This window comes from Argopecten irradians, chromosome 2 (assembly GCF_041381155.1).
Source record: "Argopecten irradians isolate NY chromosome 2, Ai_NY, whole genome shotgun sequence".
Lineage (NCBI taxonomy): Eukaryota > Metazoa > Mollusca > Bivalvia > Pectinida > Pectinidae > Argopecten > Argopecten irradians.
In genome coordinates this window covers 27,887,028-27,901,931 of record NC_091135.1, presented here as the reverse complement: position 1 = coordinate 27,901,931, position 14,904 = coordinate 27,887,028, and the positions used below count along the sequence as shown (strand labels likewise).

Sequence of the window (14,904 nt, the reverse complement as noted above, 5' to 3'; positions counted from 1 at the left end):
GAAAAAATAAGATTTTTTAAGCTCAAAAAATGGTTAATTTTTCAGCAAATTTTTCATATTTGTCTTCACCAGCAAAAAACTGTTTCCCAACAACAAATTTTAATTCGTAATTAGTTTTTTTTTTATCTCTTATCAATCAATAAATCAATAAAAACACCAACAAAAACAAAAATATATAGAAATGCAAAATTATACTCTCATTAGTTTTACAGAACATCACCAGGTGCGTATAATGGGCATATGCTATTTTTCGATCTCTAAACCGCTGACGCTGACAGCGTCTCAAAAATAATTATTACAGCACAACACCTAATGATAGAGTAACAAATGTAACCTAAGCCTGTGTTTCCGTTTATATCATTTTCCAGAAAGTTTGTGCCTTTGAAAATGAGAACATTCATTGTTTATTTCCTATGCATAGCATAGGCAAAATGTTAGATGGTTACTGCAGTGTGACATATTTCTTTCACTGGTTCGGTTTATGTATCATTTGAATCGATTATTATCTAATCCGTTTCAATTATTGAAATTTTGACCGTAAACATACTTACATAGTCAAATCTTTATTGCTAATCAATAATTTGCAAAAAGAAAACCATTCCATTTCTCAAAATCAACCGAAATTCTGAGTTTTAACCCCAGTTATATCAGAAAGGGATAACCTATTTTTTCTAGTCTCTATTAATATATTTTGATTTATATAAAAAAAACAAGTCGACAAAATGTCATTGCAATTTAATGTGATTACCATAGTCAAGAGTGGAGTTTTAGAACTGTTTAGATGTTATATAAAAGCAACACCTTTGTTTTGCCTTACTTATCTACATTATATCGTCCTTGGCGGGTCTGAAAACAAAAATTGTCTTCAGTTCCTTCGAAATAGATCTTACATTATACTAGACATGCAAAATAGTACAAAACATATTTGAAATATACATTTAGTGACATAGTGTTTGTTTGTTTGATTATTTTAACGTCCTATTAACAGACAGGGTCATGTAAGGACGACCTCCCATGTATGCAGTGTGTTGCGTGTGTGAAGTGCGAGGTGCGTGTTTTGGGAGACTGCGGTATGTTCGTGTTGTGTCTTCTTGTATAGTGGGATCGTTTTCATAGTGAAATTCTACAAATTTCCAAGGCAAATAATTCTGTAATGACGACACACATGAAAACAATGACAACAAAATTGATATTATTCAATGTGTTAGTATGTCAACTATCTGTTTATACCAATCTTATGTCCACACTGTGCCATATAAGGAAATAACGTAGTGTTATTTACCCCAACCCTCTATTTTAAAAACTAGGGTGAATATGTATGAAAATACCCATTTAAATTTAGTACAACCATTTCCCTATTTCTGACATGTAACCCTTCAATATAAAATAGGTTGTACTTTGTTCTAAGATGGGTAGGGGTAACTCCTAATTTTAGGCCTCTTTTGAGACTTGTCTGCAGCACTACGTGTTAGATGTGTCTGCAATAATGGAAACACTTTTCATCTGATAGTGTGAAATAATTGCATCTCTCCGCAGCATACCACTAGAGACACAGGTCAAATTTTCTCCCATACTTCACAGGGATATCCCTTGGTTGCTAGGGAAAATATATCTCTATCTTACACAGAGGGGTGTAAGACAGGTCACACGCGCTAGAAAATAACATGACGTCATCAATACATGCGGCGTAACTGCGGCGCGCATTGTAGATGACGTCATCAATTTTTACGCATAACGACGTTCTTGCGATCATGGCGCGATGAAAAAGCTGGAAACCAAGTGGAATTTCATCATTTTTTCTACTAAGTATGGGAGAAAAAGAATCTTACATGGCTCTGTGAAGTTGACAGGGATTTCTCAACCTTCGGCAAGCCTCGGGTTGACCGGCCAAAATCTTTCACTCGGGTTGAAATATTCCTGTCCACTTCATATACCCATGTAAGATTATATAAATCCGACTATATGCATTTGGTGTGTCTCGCCCAGGGACCAGAATCCCGAGTCTTCCCACTGAATTCAAAACCATTTATGTAAAACGCTTGTTGTTAGGGCGACGTTGTCTAACGACCTCAACAGATACCGATTATTGGAGAGTATGTACACCTTCCCGGACACCTTCAACGAACACGACCTGGAAAGATTGGGCGGCCAGAATATCACGCTGGAGGATTTATTTCTTCAATCCGCGCATCAAAAACAAGATTTCATCTCCAGGTAAATGCATTTTTCTTTTGGTGTTTGAAGTCGTTCTTTAAACGATTCCTGAACTCACAATAATCGAGAAATCAAAGTTCGCAAATCATGGCCAATTAAGAGGGAAAATTACGAACAAATCACCAATTGCAGTAGTAATTTTAATTATTTTTTTAATTCTTCGTTGTTCGTTAATTCTGTTTTTCATAGCATTATACTTTAGGAGATTCGGTGTTTCTTACATTATTTGATTGACAGTTATTTCCATGTATTAAAGCAAATTGTGAATGTGATAACCATTTTCACTGTATGGTAACGGGATCCGGCCCCGGTTGTTTGGTACCTACTTCCGGAAAAATAGTACCCAAATTTTTTAGAGGGATACGTGATAAATCGCTTCAAAAACTCGATGTTATTTCATTTGTTTATCGAAACCTATCAAAAATTAGAACAGTGAAAGCTTAAAAATTTAATATATCCAACAATTGTATGTGAAAATGAGAATAAAGTGTCCTTTTAGTATGAAAACATGTAACCTGGATCGTGTTTCCGTTCAAAATTGAGAAAATAAGTAAAAATTTTAAAATATCTCAAGATATCGGATGCATTTCATTAAGATAAGATGTTGAATGAAGAATAAGGATAGAACAAAAACTATCTACCACTTCAAATTTATCATAAATACGTCCTTTGTACCATAATCGATGATATTTAGTGAGCATGTTATGACTATAGTGTACGTGTTTGGTACGCACAAAAAATCCGGTTTGGTATTCATTAGTATACGGTTTGGTAATAACAACCTGGTTAAAAATTTGAATCACAAATAAAAACATAGGATAACTACGGGACAGTATCATCATTTCGCGCAGTCAAATTAACACAGCAAGAGCCGATACATAATTACCATCATAGAAAACAATTACATTTGTATACATGTAAGTTTGTAACCCTGGTGTTTATTGGTAGCTGTTATATATAGCTTCGTCATATCAAAGTATATAACTGGGAAAGCCGAAAAAAACCAGTACACCCTATAAAAAGTATGCAACAATTAATCATGAAGTATCTTAAACACATATCAAGACACTTTTATACTTCCATACTCATGCGTTATTTTTACTCATGTTGCTTCTTTTTTGTTATCATGTTATTTTGTTCACCCCCAGAGGAGGAGACACGTTACCTTTGTGTTCTATTTACAGATAAGCATTTTATCACATATAAAATTAATATCGATGTCCTTATATTTGTATTAACATCATAATCTCTCCTATGATTTTATCTACAGGGCGAAAAGAACGATGCTTATTCAAGTGTTTATTTTTATTAAACAGCTTATATCCAATTCTCCATAATTTACTGACTGTGGTGTCATATCGCATTTCGGTTGTTCAACTGCACTAAATCTATTGAAACAGCATTCTGATTGGAAAGACGTATCATCCGGAATCCCACAAGGATTTGCGCTGGGCCCATTACTGTCCGTAAAATTCGTGAACGATCTACCGGAAATAGTTATCTTAGATGTATATTTATCTGCTGATAATGATAAAATATTCAAAATTATAACAAAAAGAGAAAACGAAATATAGTAGATTTGATCGCGATCCAAACACGGGATTTTCACCCAGGTAATGATTTTAGTGATATATCAATGTTTAATACGTTCCCCTCCGCTTCAATTCGATTGACTAAACAAACAAATGATCAAAGGAACGATCGAACAAATGCACGCATGAAAGAAAGAAATGACGAATGAACGAACGAATGGGCGAATGAATGAGCAAATGAACTGAAAAAGAATGAACGAACGAAAAAAATAAAATAGATTTCTTTCGTGCGTCCATTTTTGCTCGTTCGTTACTTTGATCGTTCTTCTGTTCGTTCCTTCAGTCAATCAGATTTTATTATCGCCTGCGAAACGCGTTTTCTGTGTATATATATCAGACAAGTGTCCATTGCTATTGCGAACCTCCTTTTTGTAATTTTTTTATGTTACCATGGAAACTAAGTCAAAAATACCAAATCACTGTTCATTTTTGTCACCAGCTGGGTTTTTTCAGTTTTACAATACACACATACACTTTAAATTCTACATTAAATTATTACATGAATTGTACCTTACTAACTCTTAATTTGAGCTTGATATTTGGGTTTTCATAAACATACCAACTGTGGAGCGCAGGGGATTATGCTACGCTTTACGGCTCCCTGTTTGTGATTAAAATTTAACCAGGTTATTATACCGAACCGTATACTAATGACTATACCAAACCTGAATGTTGTGCGTACCAAACATGTACACTATAGTCTTAACCCGCTCACTAAATATCATTGATTATGGGACAAAGGACGTATTTACGATACATTTGAAATGGTAGATAGTTTGTGTTCTATCCTTAGTCTTCATTCAACATTTTTTCTTAATAAAATGCATCTGATATCTTGAGATATTTTCATATTTTCACGCATTTTTCGCAATTTTGTACAGAAATACGATCCAGGTACATGTTTGAATACAAAAAGGAGACTTTATTCTCCTTTTCATTTACAATTGTGGGACATAATTTTAAGCTTCCCCTGTTCTAATTTTTGATGGGTTTCGATAAACAAATGAAATAATTTCGAGTTTTTGAAGCGATTCAGCACCGAACAACTGGGGCCGGATCCTGTTACCATACAGTGCTTTTATCACATTCTGAATTACACTTTTTTCTTAAGGTGTATGTGGAAAGGCTTACCATGTAGCTCTGACGATTTCAAAACTACGTTGACGGATCATGGTGTGTGTTACACGTTCAACGAAGGAAGGAATAATGAGTTCATTTCGTCTGTCGGTAAGGGTTCGATGATTCATAATGCTTAATAATATCTTGTATGATAAACAATTACAGTTAGAGTACAGATTTACCGCTAACGCCTTGATCACATATACATTATATTTATATATTCTCAATACGTACAATCAATTTCGACAGGACTAAAAAAATCTTCATACACAGGTAAAATCGTGATAAATTGACCATATGGGATCATTAGGGAGTGATCATAAGCAGATGGTCGTTTTAAAGAGGTGGTCGCCAAGGCAGGTGTAACTGTATACAAGAACAAGTTGACCATTCTTGTTGCCATTACACGGGAATGATATTTGATAGCCTGTATTTCCTGCAGACTCGGGTTGTCATGATAAATCATGATGGCAAATCATCAGCTGGTTGCCCTGGATACCAATGTTTCATTTGGCTTAGGATCGTCTTTGCTGATAAGTCACAATTTTACTTAAGATTACCCTCTGGGGACGGGGTCATATTTACTATATTTTATATAGAAAACATACCTTCATGACTATTACTTGCTCAATTTTCATAACGAATGAGTAAGACTTGGCTAGAATTATCATTCTAAAATAACACTTTTACATCAGATCATAATGTCCTGTCTGACCACCTGGGATCAGAGGGGTGGGACCAAATGAGGTCAAAATGGCAACATTTCAAAACCTTTTACTGACTGCTTGATAGTTGCAAAGGGCTAAGACTTTAATTTGTGTCGTCCTGTATCAGACTTTCACTGTAGTAGTTTCTGATCCTACTTGCTGGGAGAGAGATGACAGTTCGCCTGTTGTCAGTATAATGTGACCAGGTGGGGTTTGTTGCTCTTCATCAGCATACATCAGTGATATAGCACTATAAAAAAGAGTTCCACTATACAAGAAGACACAAAACGAATATACCATACCGCAGTCTCACAAAACACCCACTTCACACAGAAGACACTAAATACACGGGGGGCCGTAATAAAATGACCCTTGGTATTAAAATGATGTGCATAAAATAAATCAAACCAAATCTCAGGTGACTGGTAAGGCCCATGACCGTCTGTCTCAAACATTGTTTAAAAGCTTGAAAATAGGTTCCTGCATTTATCTATGTGAAATACTCTTCAGTTTGCTTTTTGAAGTACTGCAAAGATAAACAAGATCCTTCGACTTTCGCCACGTTACTTATATGACTTTGCTTATACTCACTTATTTAACGCCGCCTATTTTCTAATGATAATAACGTCTACTCAAAATTGAAACAAGTTAATGCATCTTTCGATATCCATGTTTTCTAATGTCTCTAAAACCTTTTGTTATCCATCGATAGCCATCTTGTAACTTCGATCTCCACTCGGCGCCGCCACCTTATCCAGTGGGACGCAAGCACTGCTGTTCCCTTCTCCGTTAACGATAAAAGATCCCTCGACGATGTCTACTTCGTACATGCAAGAGACCACATACACGGGATGCCATCCTTGAATTATCCTGTTATTGGGACTTAAATATAAAAAACCAAACCAAATTGATGACACCTATTGATAGATATAACGCTACAAAAATACTTAAAGAATGGATAACATGGCATTTGAAGATGATTTCTCTTACCATTTAAAGTTGGGTTTTTTTCATAAGAAAGGCATAAATCGGTATGTATATAATTATAATACTGTGTACTGCTTTTAATTCTAGGAGTTGAGAACGGTCTACGACTGACTCTTAACGTGGAACAGTACGAGTATATGCCCGGGCCACACGATGCGGCGGGGGTGAAGATGTTGCTTCACGCCAATGGTGAAGTACCACGTGTACATGCGCTAGGTCAGGCCGTGTCGACGGGTGCCCATGTCTTCGTTGGTGTCAAGGTGTTCAGTGTATGTAAGATTGCTCGATAAATCTTCAAAAAGAGGAAATAATGCAGCTTAGCACGGATTTAGATTTTTATTTCATTTTGATGAATTAATTAGGCCTTCATCATAGGGTCAAATTGAAAGTGTCAAAACGATATCATGAAAGAGTTTTTTGCTTTCAATCAGGACGAAACTACGCTAGCGCGCAATATAATATCATTTTAAGAGTGTGCCCGTATTTTACAGATAAGTAACCTGCCTGAGCCGCATGGCAGATGTAGTGAACATCAGCTGGAATACGTTGACCAGTTTACTATGGACGCTTGCCAGATGGATTGTCTAACGACACTTGCCAAGGGCAGATGTGGGTGTCGACATATGTACATGTTCCATAAAAATGGTGAGTGCGATTGTAATGTAAAATCATTACAGACGTCACTCCTATTTGGATACAAATTATAATGCATTACAATGATATATCGCTCCTAATAAACCTGATTACCCATTGTCAGTATATAGGTCCACAGTGGCCGAGTGGTGAATATGTCAACATATCACTACAAAGCCCTCAATCTCTAACTCGTGAGTTTAAATCCCATGTGGGGGGTAATTGCAAGAAATCACCACTAGTCGGTGGTCGGTTTCCTTCGGGTACTCCTACTCCGGCCTTAACAACTACAAACCTGGGACGTCCTTACATAACCCAGGCTGTTAATAGAACTAAACCAAACTTTGTCAGTATAATACATTCGGGTTGGGTGTACTGTTCGATATCTCGCAATATTTTTCAGCACGATACAAGTACATGGAGCAAAGAAGGCAATGAGGGACATTGTAACAAGGAAACAAATATACGGTTTACAGCAGTCTACCAATACATTTGTGTACTTTACACACTTTGATATATAAAATATATAAGAGGTTGTCTACTAATGAACCCTAGCTGTTAACAGATTAAGATATGCACATGCACAACACACTGCATGCAAAGGTCATCAATAAATACAAAAACACCCTTTCGACCAAGTAACTGGACATATCGAACATTCCGTGTTTCAGGGGATCCGCCCGTGTGCACTGTGTATCAATATTACACCTGTTTGAAATCGCTGATAGGTAAGTGTAACTTCTAGAATGACATTATCATTTATGAATCAACAAAATGGCATGTAACCGTTTTATTCATAACCCATTTGTTATGTGAGGAAGTGGAGTGAAAAACAAATGTTAATAATATGATATCACTGTGATTCTTGACACCACCTCACTTTTTGCTTTCGGTTGAACGTTCGCCCATATAAGGAAGGACGCGGATTCTGTGCTCTTACCAATACACATCATTGTTGATGATACATGGTTTCTGCTTCAGTTTCCCTTAACACGAATATACCAAGGTTTTCGAAACCACATACCCCGCAGTTCAACCACGCGAGACACCACATACAACGGAGGCTGTCCTTAAATTACCCTGACTGTTAATAGGACGTAATAAAACAAATACATTATATCAAGGTTATTTAATAAACTTTCGTGATATTCCCCAGACGAGTTCCCCAGTATCCATGATAAACACTGTGATTGTCCTGTGCCCTGTAACTTTGTCCTGTACGAGCCGGATATATCCTATGCTTCCACCTCCGAGTACGCTGTCAACAAGTTCCTAAACAACAATGACAAAGGTAAGACAAATTATATCGCCTCCTCTAGCAAACTCCATCTGTAATGCTTAAACCTTCAAATAGAATTAACGATACAAATGTCGACTTTAGGGCTACTAGGGATACAGTTGAAATATTTATAGCAATATCTGTAACGAGTAATAACATTCAATCAAACTTATGCATACAAGTAAACAAGAGGCAAAGAACAAATATATCTATGCAGGTCTAATATCGTTTACATAGACGGTTGTAACGAATCTCTAGGGACTAACGAAATCACTTCTTTTTAGGCATAGTTCGCTATATACTTATTGCAGACATCGTAACGGGGAATGGAAACTACTACTTTATAACCATGATTCCTTGTAAGTGTGTTCGCTGTATTTTACTATAGGTCTTTATAGAGACCTGGCGGGAGGTATTTTGCAAAAGGAGATCATCATACAGGGATGATAACTGATGTCAATTTCCTTGGTGTAAATCGTTTGTCTTTTCAGAGATTAAGATCACGCAACAAAATAATATCGAATTGCCATAGAATTGTATCAATTCAGATAAAATAAAAGTTATCTATGTTTATATTACACAGATGTCCTGTCAGAAGTGCTACTCAGGGCTACAGAAGTGTCCTCAAGGATGGAAAATTCTACATTTAATAGAACAGTCACTCTGTCCAGGAACCTCGAGAACAAATTGGTTGAGGTGGATCATCTTCTATCTGACGTCCTTACGAGCATGCTGGATAATCTTACTATGCTTCTGAATAACAGCTATTCTGAAACACTAGATGTATATTCCAAAAAAGAGGATCTTTACAGGTTTCAGAAATACATTATACAAAAGAACTTCATTCGCGCAAAAGACGCCATGGAAGAACGTGCCATCCACATTGTGCCCCTGGCTTACGCCGAGTTCATCCTTACTATCGAGAGTAGGATAAGAATGCTGGCAAATGAGAACTTCACAGATCATTCCGCCAGGATAATGATGCATGACACGACCACATTAATGCTACAGAATCGTAAACAAATAATAAAAATAGCATACAGCAATTATTCCAAGCTTATCAACGCATACGATACAGGCTCGCCTATCTTTAACTATTCGTTTGAAGGGCGAAGTCGTCGGTACAACGATCCAGCGACACCAAAACATCTGATCATGGAGGCGCGTGTACACAACAGCTATGCCATCAGATACGGAGAGAGATATGGTCGATATCTCAGTAGAACTATTCAAAAATTGGATTATCTACAGGAACTCTTAGACATCGCATATACGAATTCTACATTGGATGAAGACCGAATGTTTGACTACAGAGAAGGTTTCAAATTTTATATGCGTAATTTTGTTTTCGCGAGAAGTGTATTCTACTTTGATACAATAGAGTGGCCTGTTGGAATCCTTCAGAAACGTTTAGAAGACCTCAACACAATATGGATACAATACACATCTCTCATGGAAAATATTCAACAAAGTTTAAATTCAATGCTTTCTGAACTTAACAAAACTGAAACGCTGTTTTTAAACCCGTTACGTAAGGTCAGACGAGATATCCGGCTTTATATAAATGGCGGGAATGTTACTAAAATGGAAATTGTAGATTTACTGACGTCACAGATAATACAAGATGGTATGTCAGAATTCAGGAAGTTTTTCCAAGCTATACGGGTGCGCGAAACGAACCTCGTGGATTGGATCAATCGTATGGAGGAGGACGTGATACACATATGGCAGACTGTTGTACAGGATATTGATTCTATTCGATATTATGAGTACATGCAGTACTCACAATTTCTCCGAAACTTTTCTGATGTCGCAATTGAAATAAAATCAACATTCTATGAAATACAGGCCATGAGTGAACTGTCTCAAACTGTTGATAATAAAGACGCCTTGTTTTTGGATGTGCTTGATAAATTCATAGCCGACGCAAAAGCTTATAAGAACTCAATCAAAATTGACAGCGACTTTATCAAGTAAGTATAAATACATGTATATCATGGACAATTTAATTGCCAAATTGATTTAACTACAATGATTATTGAGCAAGCAGAGAATCAAACTATTCGTTTTCTAAGTCATATTTTCCTGTGGAACTCTTATCGTCAATATTATTTTTCTTTTCCACCTATTTCTTTATTGTCGTTTCAACATAATCGGATTAATTTTGTACGTATCCATTTCGATTTTGATATTCAAAGCTTTTTCCGAGATCTATCCTGACTAGACCTGTCCTGATGCCACTCTAGATTGGACAATTATTTCCGTGCGTACTTTAAACAAAGTCGTAATCTATTTTGCTGTGCCAGTTTCATGAATATTCCTTAAATTGAAGGAGTTTCTTTACTTAAATTTTTCCATAAAAAAGCATTACATATTCCAAGGGAGGCTCCTTTAACTTAAGTATTTTTCTTTAAATTCTGTAATGCTTTCCTATGGAATTGTATGCCAGGGAATTTGAAACTGGGCTCCGTTTATAGAAACATAACACTCTATATATTTTACTGTTTGATAAGTTAATTTGTTTTGCTGTTTACAGAAACAATGTACTAAAACTCGATATATTCTACCGTCAGATGAGCTATGAGGAAATAAACCAACAGGAGGCTTATGATCTCTTCGCCTTGCTTTGTAAGTAGAGTATCAAAGTGTGGTCTTGGTATATACACTGTACCTCTTATACATCTAAACATGTACCTGGGTTTACCAAGTTATATGGCACATGTCATACAGAACGCAATTTGCTATTTTAATCCCTTGTTATATTTGATTTGTATTTATAATTTTATAGAATTGTTATAAAATAGTTAAAGTGTAAAGCTTTAGGTACGTTGTATTGGATTTGTTTAGTACATTTCTCAAGCTCATAGTCAAGTAAATCTTATTTAAATAAAGTACATCATAACCCTTTTAACTCGAATCCGCATTCCTCAACTACACCCCATTCGTCGAACTAATCGCATGGTCCAGACCGTGTCCCTATGTATTTCCTCTAACAAAACCTCAAACAGCTATTCGTCGAATAACTATTATTCCTCGAACAAAATATCTCCCCGTTTCATCAAATACATAGTATTAAGGCATGTATTCGTCGAACAGGTGTTTGACCATTGAGAAATTTAAAACTTGTCTTTTTACCTCATCTGGTCCGAAAGATTAAGCTAGGTGAGCTTATGCTATACCGCGGCGTCCGTCCGTTCGACAACAATGGATTTCTTCTCCATAACCGCTGTCGGAATTTACCAAAATCTGACTGGTAGCGTCTTTATGGGCTACTGACTAAGAATTGTACAAATGGTCGGGATGACTCCCCGGGAGCCTGAGGGGCGGGGCCAAAAGGGGTCAAACTTTTTCTCTGAAACTAAGCATGGGATAGCACTCAAAATGCAATGTAGCTGGGGGATTCCAAATTGACATAAACGATGGTGCTGACCCACAGGGGACTGAGGGGCGGGGCAAAAAGAGGTCAACATGGTGACTTTCATATCAACAACTTTTTCTCTAAACTTAGCATTGACTTACATTCATAGTCATAAGATATTGATAGCATCATTAGATGGTTAGGATTCAAAATAAAACAAATCTTCGGGTCAATTTGCTATTTCTAATTGTAAGAGTTTTTGTGATAATTAGTAAAAAAAAGCAGGTGAACGATACTGGCTGGCCCTCTGGACCTTTTGCTCTGAAATACATTTTTTCAACTTGATTTTGCTATCAAAAACCATTTACATAAAAGTTGAAAATGCTGAAAATCACGGTAATTAAAATGTCATTGTTTGGGATCTTGGATGAGTCAAATACCCTGTATTCCTCGAACTATTGATTTTGGCAGTATTGGTTTAATAATTACATACAATGTATTATTGTTACAGGCGATATTGGTGGATCTATGGGGCTGTTCCTGGGCGCCAGCGTTCTCTCCATAGTCGAGGTGTGGGATCTCATTCTGGTGCAAATCTTCGCCAAATTCGGACGCTTGTATGAATCATCGTTTTCATCGAAAAACGACAGAGTAGTCCCATTTAAATGATACGATCACAAATGCTATGGTGTTTCAACGACACACTTACGATCTGTTCATATAAGAAACTATCGTTTATTTAAACGATGTGATAATCATAGAACACATTGAACAATAATGTATGTCATCTGATTTCAGTTTTGATAGGATATTTAATTGTGCAGACATGTGGTTGATTTTTTTATTCTTGCGTAGCTAATGCAACATTCAGATTAGTATGAAACGCCGAGAAAAATGAGAAGTTATGTTTCAAACATATTTGTGTTCTGTTTAATGAATTATCTATTCTAGATCAAAGCGATCATTATATTGCAGCGAACCTGTTTTATTGCGTTTTCTATATAATCTCATCAGTAGCAGTGTTAGGGACTCGCGATATCGCACGCATCCACATTGGATATACAATGTATGCGAAACCAATGATGCGGCCATGTAATAACATGTATAGCAAACACAAAATAGCGAATCACGTAAGGCAAACACTATAACTTGTGCGCGAAGTAAATAAAGTTATAATTCACTTCCACGAAACACGACCGCAACCTCCAAAAATATACGGACATTCACACACCTCGACACATTGCACACACGGGAGGGGGTCTTGTCCTTGGCTATTACACTATACATATGTATACATTTAAGACGTCAATCTAATCATCTACAGCGTTTAAACACAGCGCTTTTGCAGATATCCAGTTTCATCCTATATGATAGCAATACTTACCAGTCCTTACTTTCAATAACATACTGACAGTGCAAACTTTTGTATAACTATTTGGTCCGAGTCGTGAGATGACCATTGCGATAGCTTCAATTGTATTGCTTGGTTTCTTCGGCAGCATGCTTCAGTGATATAGCACTATAAAAAGGACAAGAGATCCACTATACAAGAAGACACAACACGAATATACCACAGTCTTTCAAAACTCACACTACACACTACAAACACGCAACACACCACGTACATGGGAGGCTGTCCTTACATGACCCTGGTTGTTAATAAGATGTTAATTAAACAAACAAGTGTAAATCGCACATTCTGTATCTAATAAGATATATTGACATTACACTGATAAGAGATAAGAATTGTTCATTTGGATTTCTCTGATGATTCCATTTCTAACCTTGATTGGACGTCTATTGACAGTTGTCTATGATTCAAAACCATATGTATATATATATAAATCGGTGTTTATATCCGATATGGGTTTTGATTACGATTTAACAAGTCTGTGTTACACGGGTTGAGAACAAAGACATTATATTTATTTAGAATAGGAAGGTATTGATAAATGTAGGTAGTTTTTGCAATCTAATGAAAATTGAATTCCGCTCTTCTATGATGCTCTACGATACACTTCTTGTTGGTGGGCGTATCTTGGAGCGGAATTACAAGTGTAATTTTAATTAGATCGGTATTTTTGTTATATGTAATACAGTGTATTTTATTCATCTCATATTATCAATGTAATCAATGCAATTTCCTGTAAATAGCTACTGTTATAAATCTTGTGTCCTTTTGGACCCCAATTCCTGCGAATATTCAAAGCTGTAATTTGATGATTAAATTGTTAAATGATAAATATCCAGTACATCCCTGATACACTTGGTAAGATAATAGGGTGTATATTGCCACTGTAATTTCAATAATTTCAATAATGTGCAAAAGTCAAGAAAGCGCTTCATTGAACAAACTATATTTCTCCTAAAGATGTATCGTATTTTTCTACACATTCTCAGCAGTAAATATGAAGTTTGTTCTCGATTTTACCCTATTTTATATTGTTTGATACGTATTCTGGCTAGTGACCTACAAATCGCAATATCCATAAGGGCTACACTTATCCTGTATGGGATGTTGTCAGATTCTTTAATGAACGGAGGATCTGTATTATAATCAGACTGGTTTTAAACAGAAATTATCTAAGGAGTAGAACGTCAATTTGAGTACATTTAAAACTATATGTACAATAAAAGACTGTTTGCATTGTAAATATCTATTTGCATACGTATTTAACTTGACATACGGATTTGAATATATGTATATAAAAAGTATTTGAACACTTAAAGAAATATCATTTTGACAGTACATGTTGATTACATAGTACATTGTTTGTTTGTTTGTTATTTTGATCTAATATACGCCATAGGGTCATCAATGAATGTTTATCACGTAGATATAGAATTTAAAAATGTAAATGAGCAGCCGAATTTTCATTGCACAGAAATAAAGAGCTAGAAAAACTTTGCAACAACCATATAAGTCAACGAACTATGCCGGTGTTGATTGCAATGAAAAATTACAGCGTGTGTAACTCGCATTCAATAATCTGATAGGGGGGGGGGGGCATTTTG

General features: G+C 36.1%; 1 protein-coding gene across 1 annotated transcript; it reads left to right on the top strand.

The window, feature by feature from the left end:
- The first annotated feature begins 4,921 nt into the window (after positions 1–4,921).
- LOC138316569 (uncharacterized) lies at positions 4,922–14,194 on the top strand. Its single transcript, XM_069258250.1, has 8 exons — positions 4,922–5,033; positions 6,707–6,888; positions 7,111–7,264; positions 7,924–7,980; positions 8,409–8,543; positions 9,115–10,504; positions 11,068–11,159; positions 12,401–14,194. Exons 1-8 carry the CDS (start codon positions 4,922–4,924, stop codon positions 12,556–12,558), a joined length of 2,280 nt encoding a protein of 759 aa, XP_069114351.1. The 3' UTR covers positions 12,559–14,194.
- Positions 14,195–14,904: the final 710 nt, after the last annotated feature.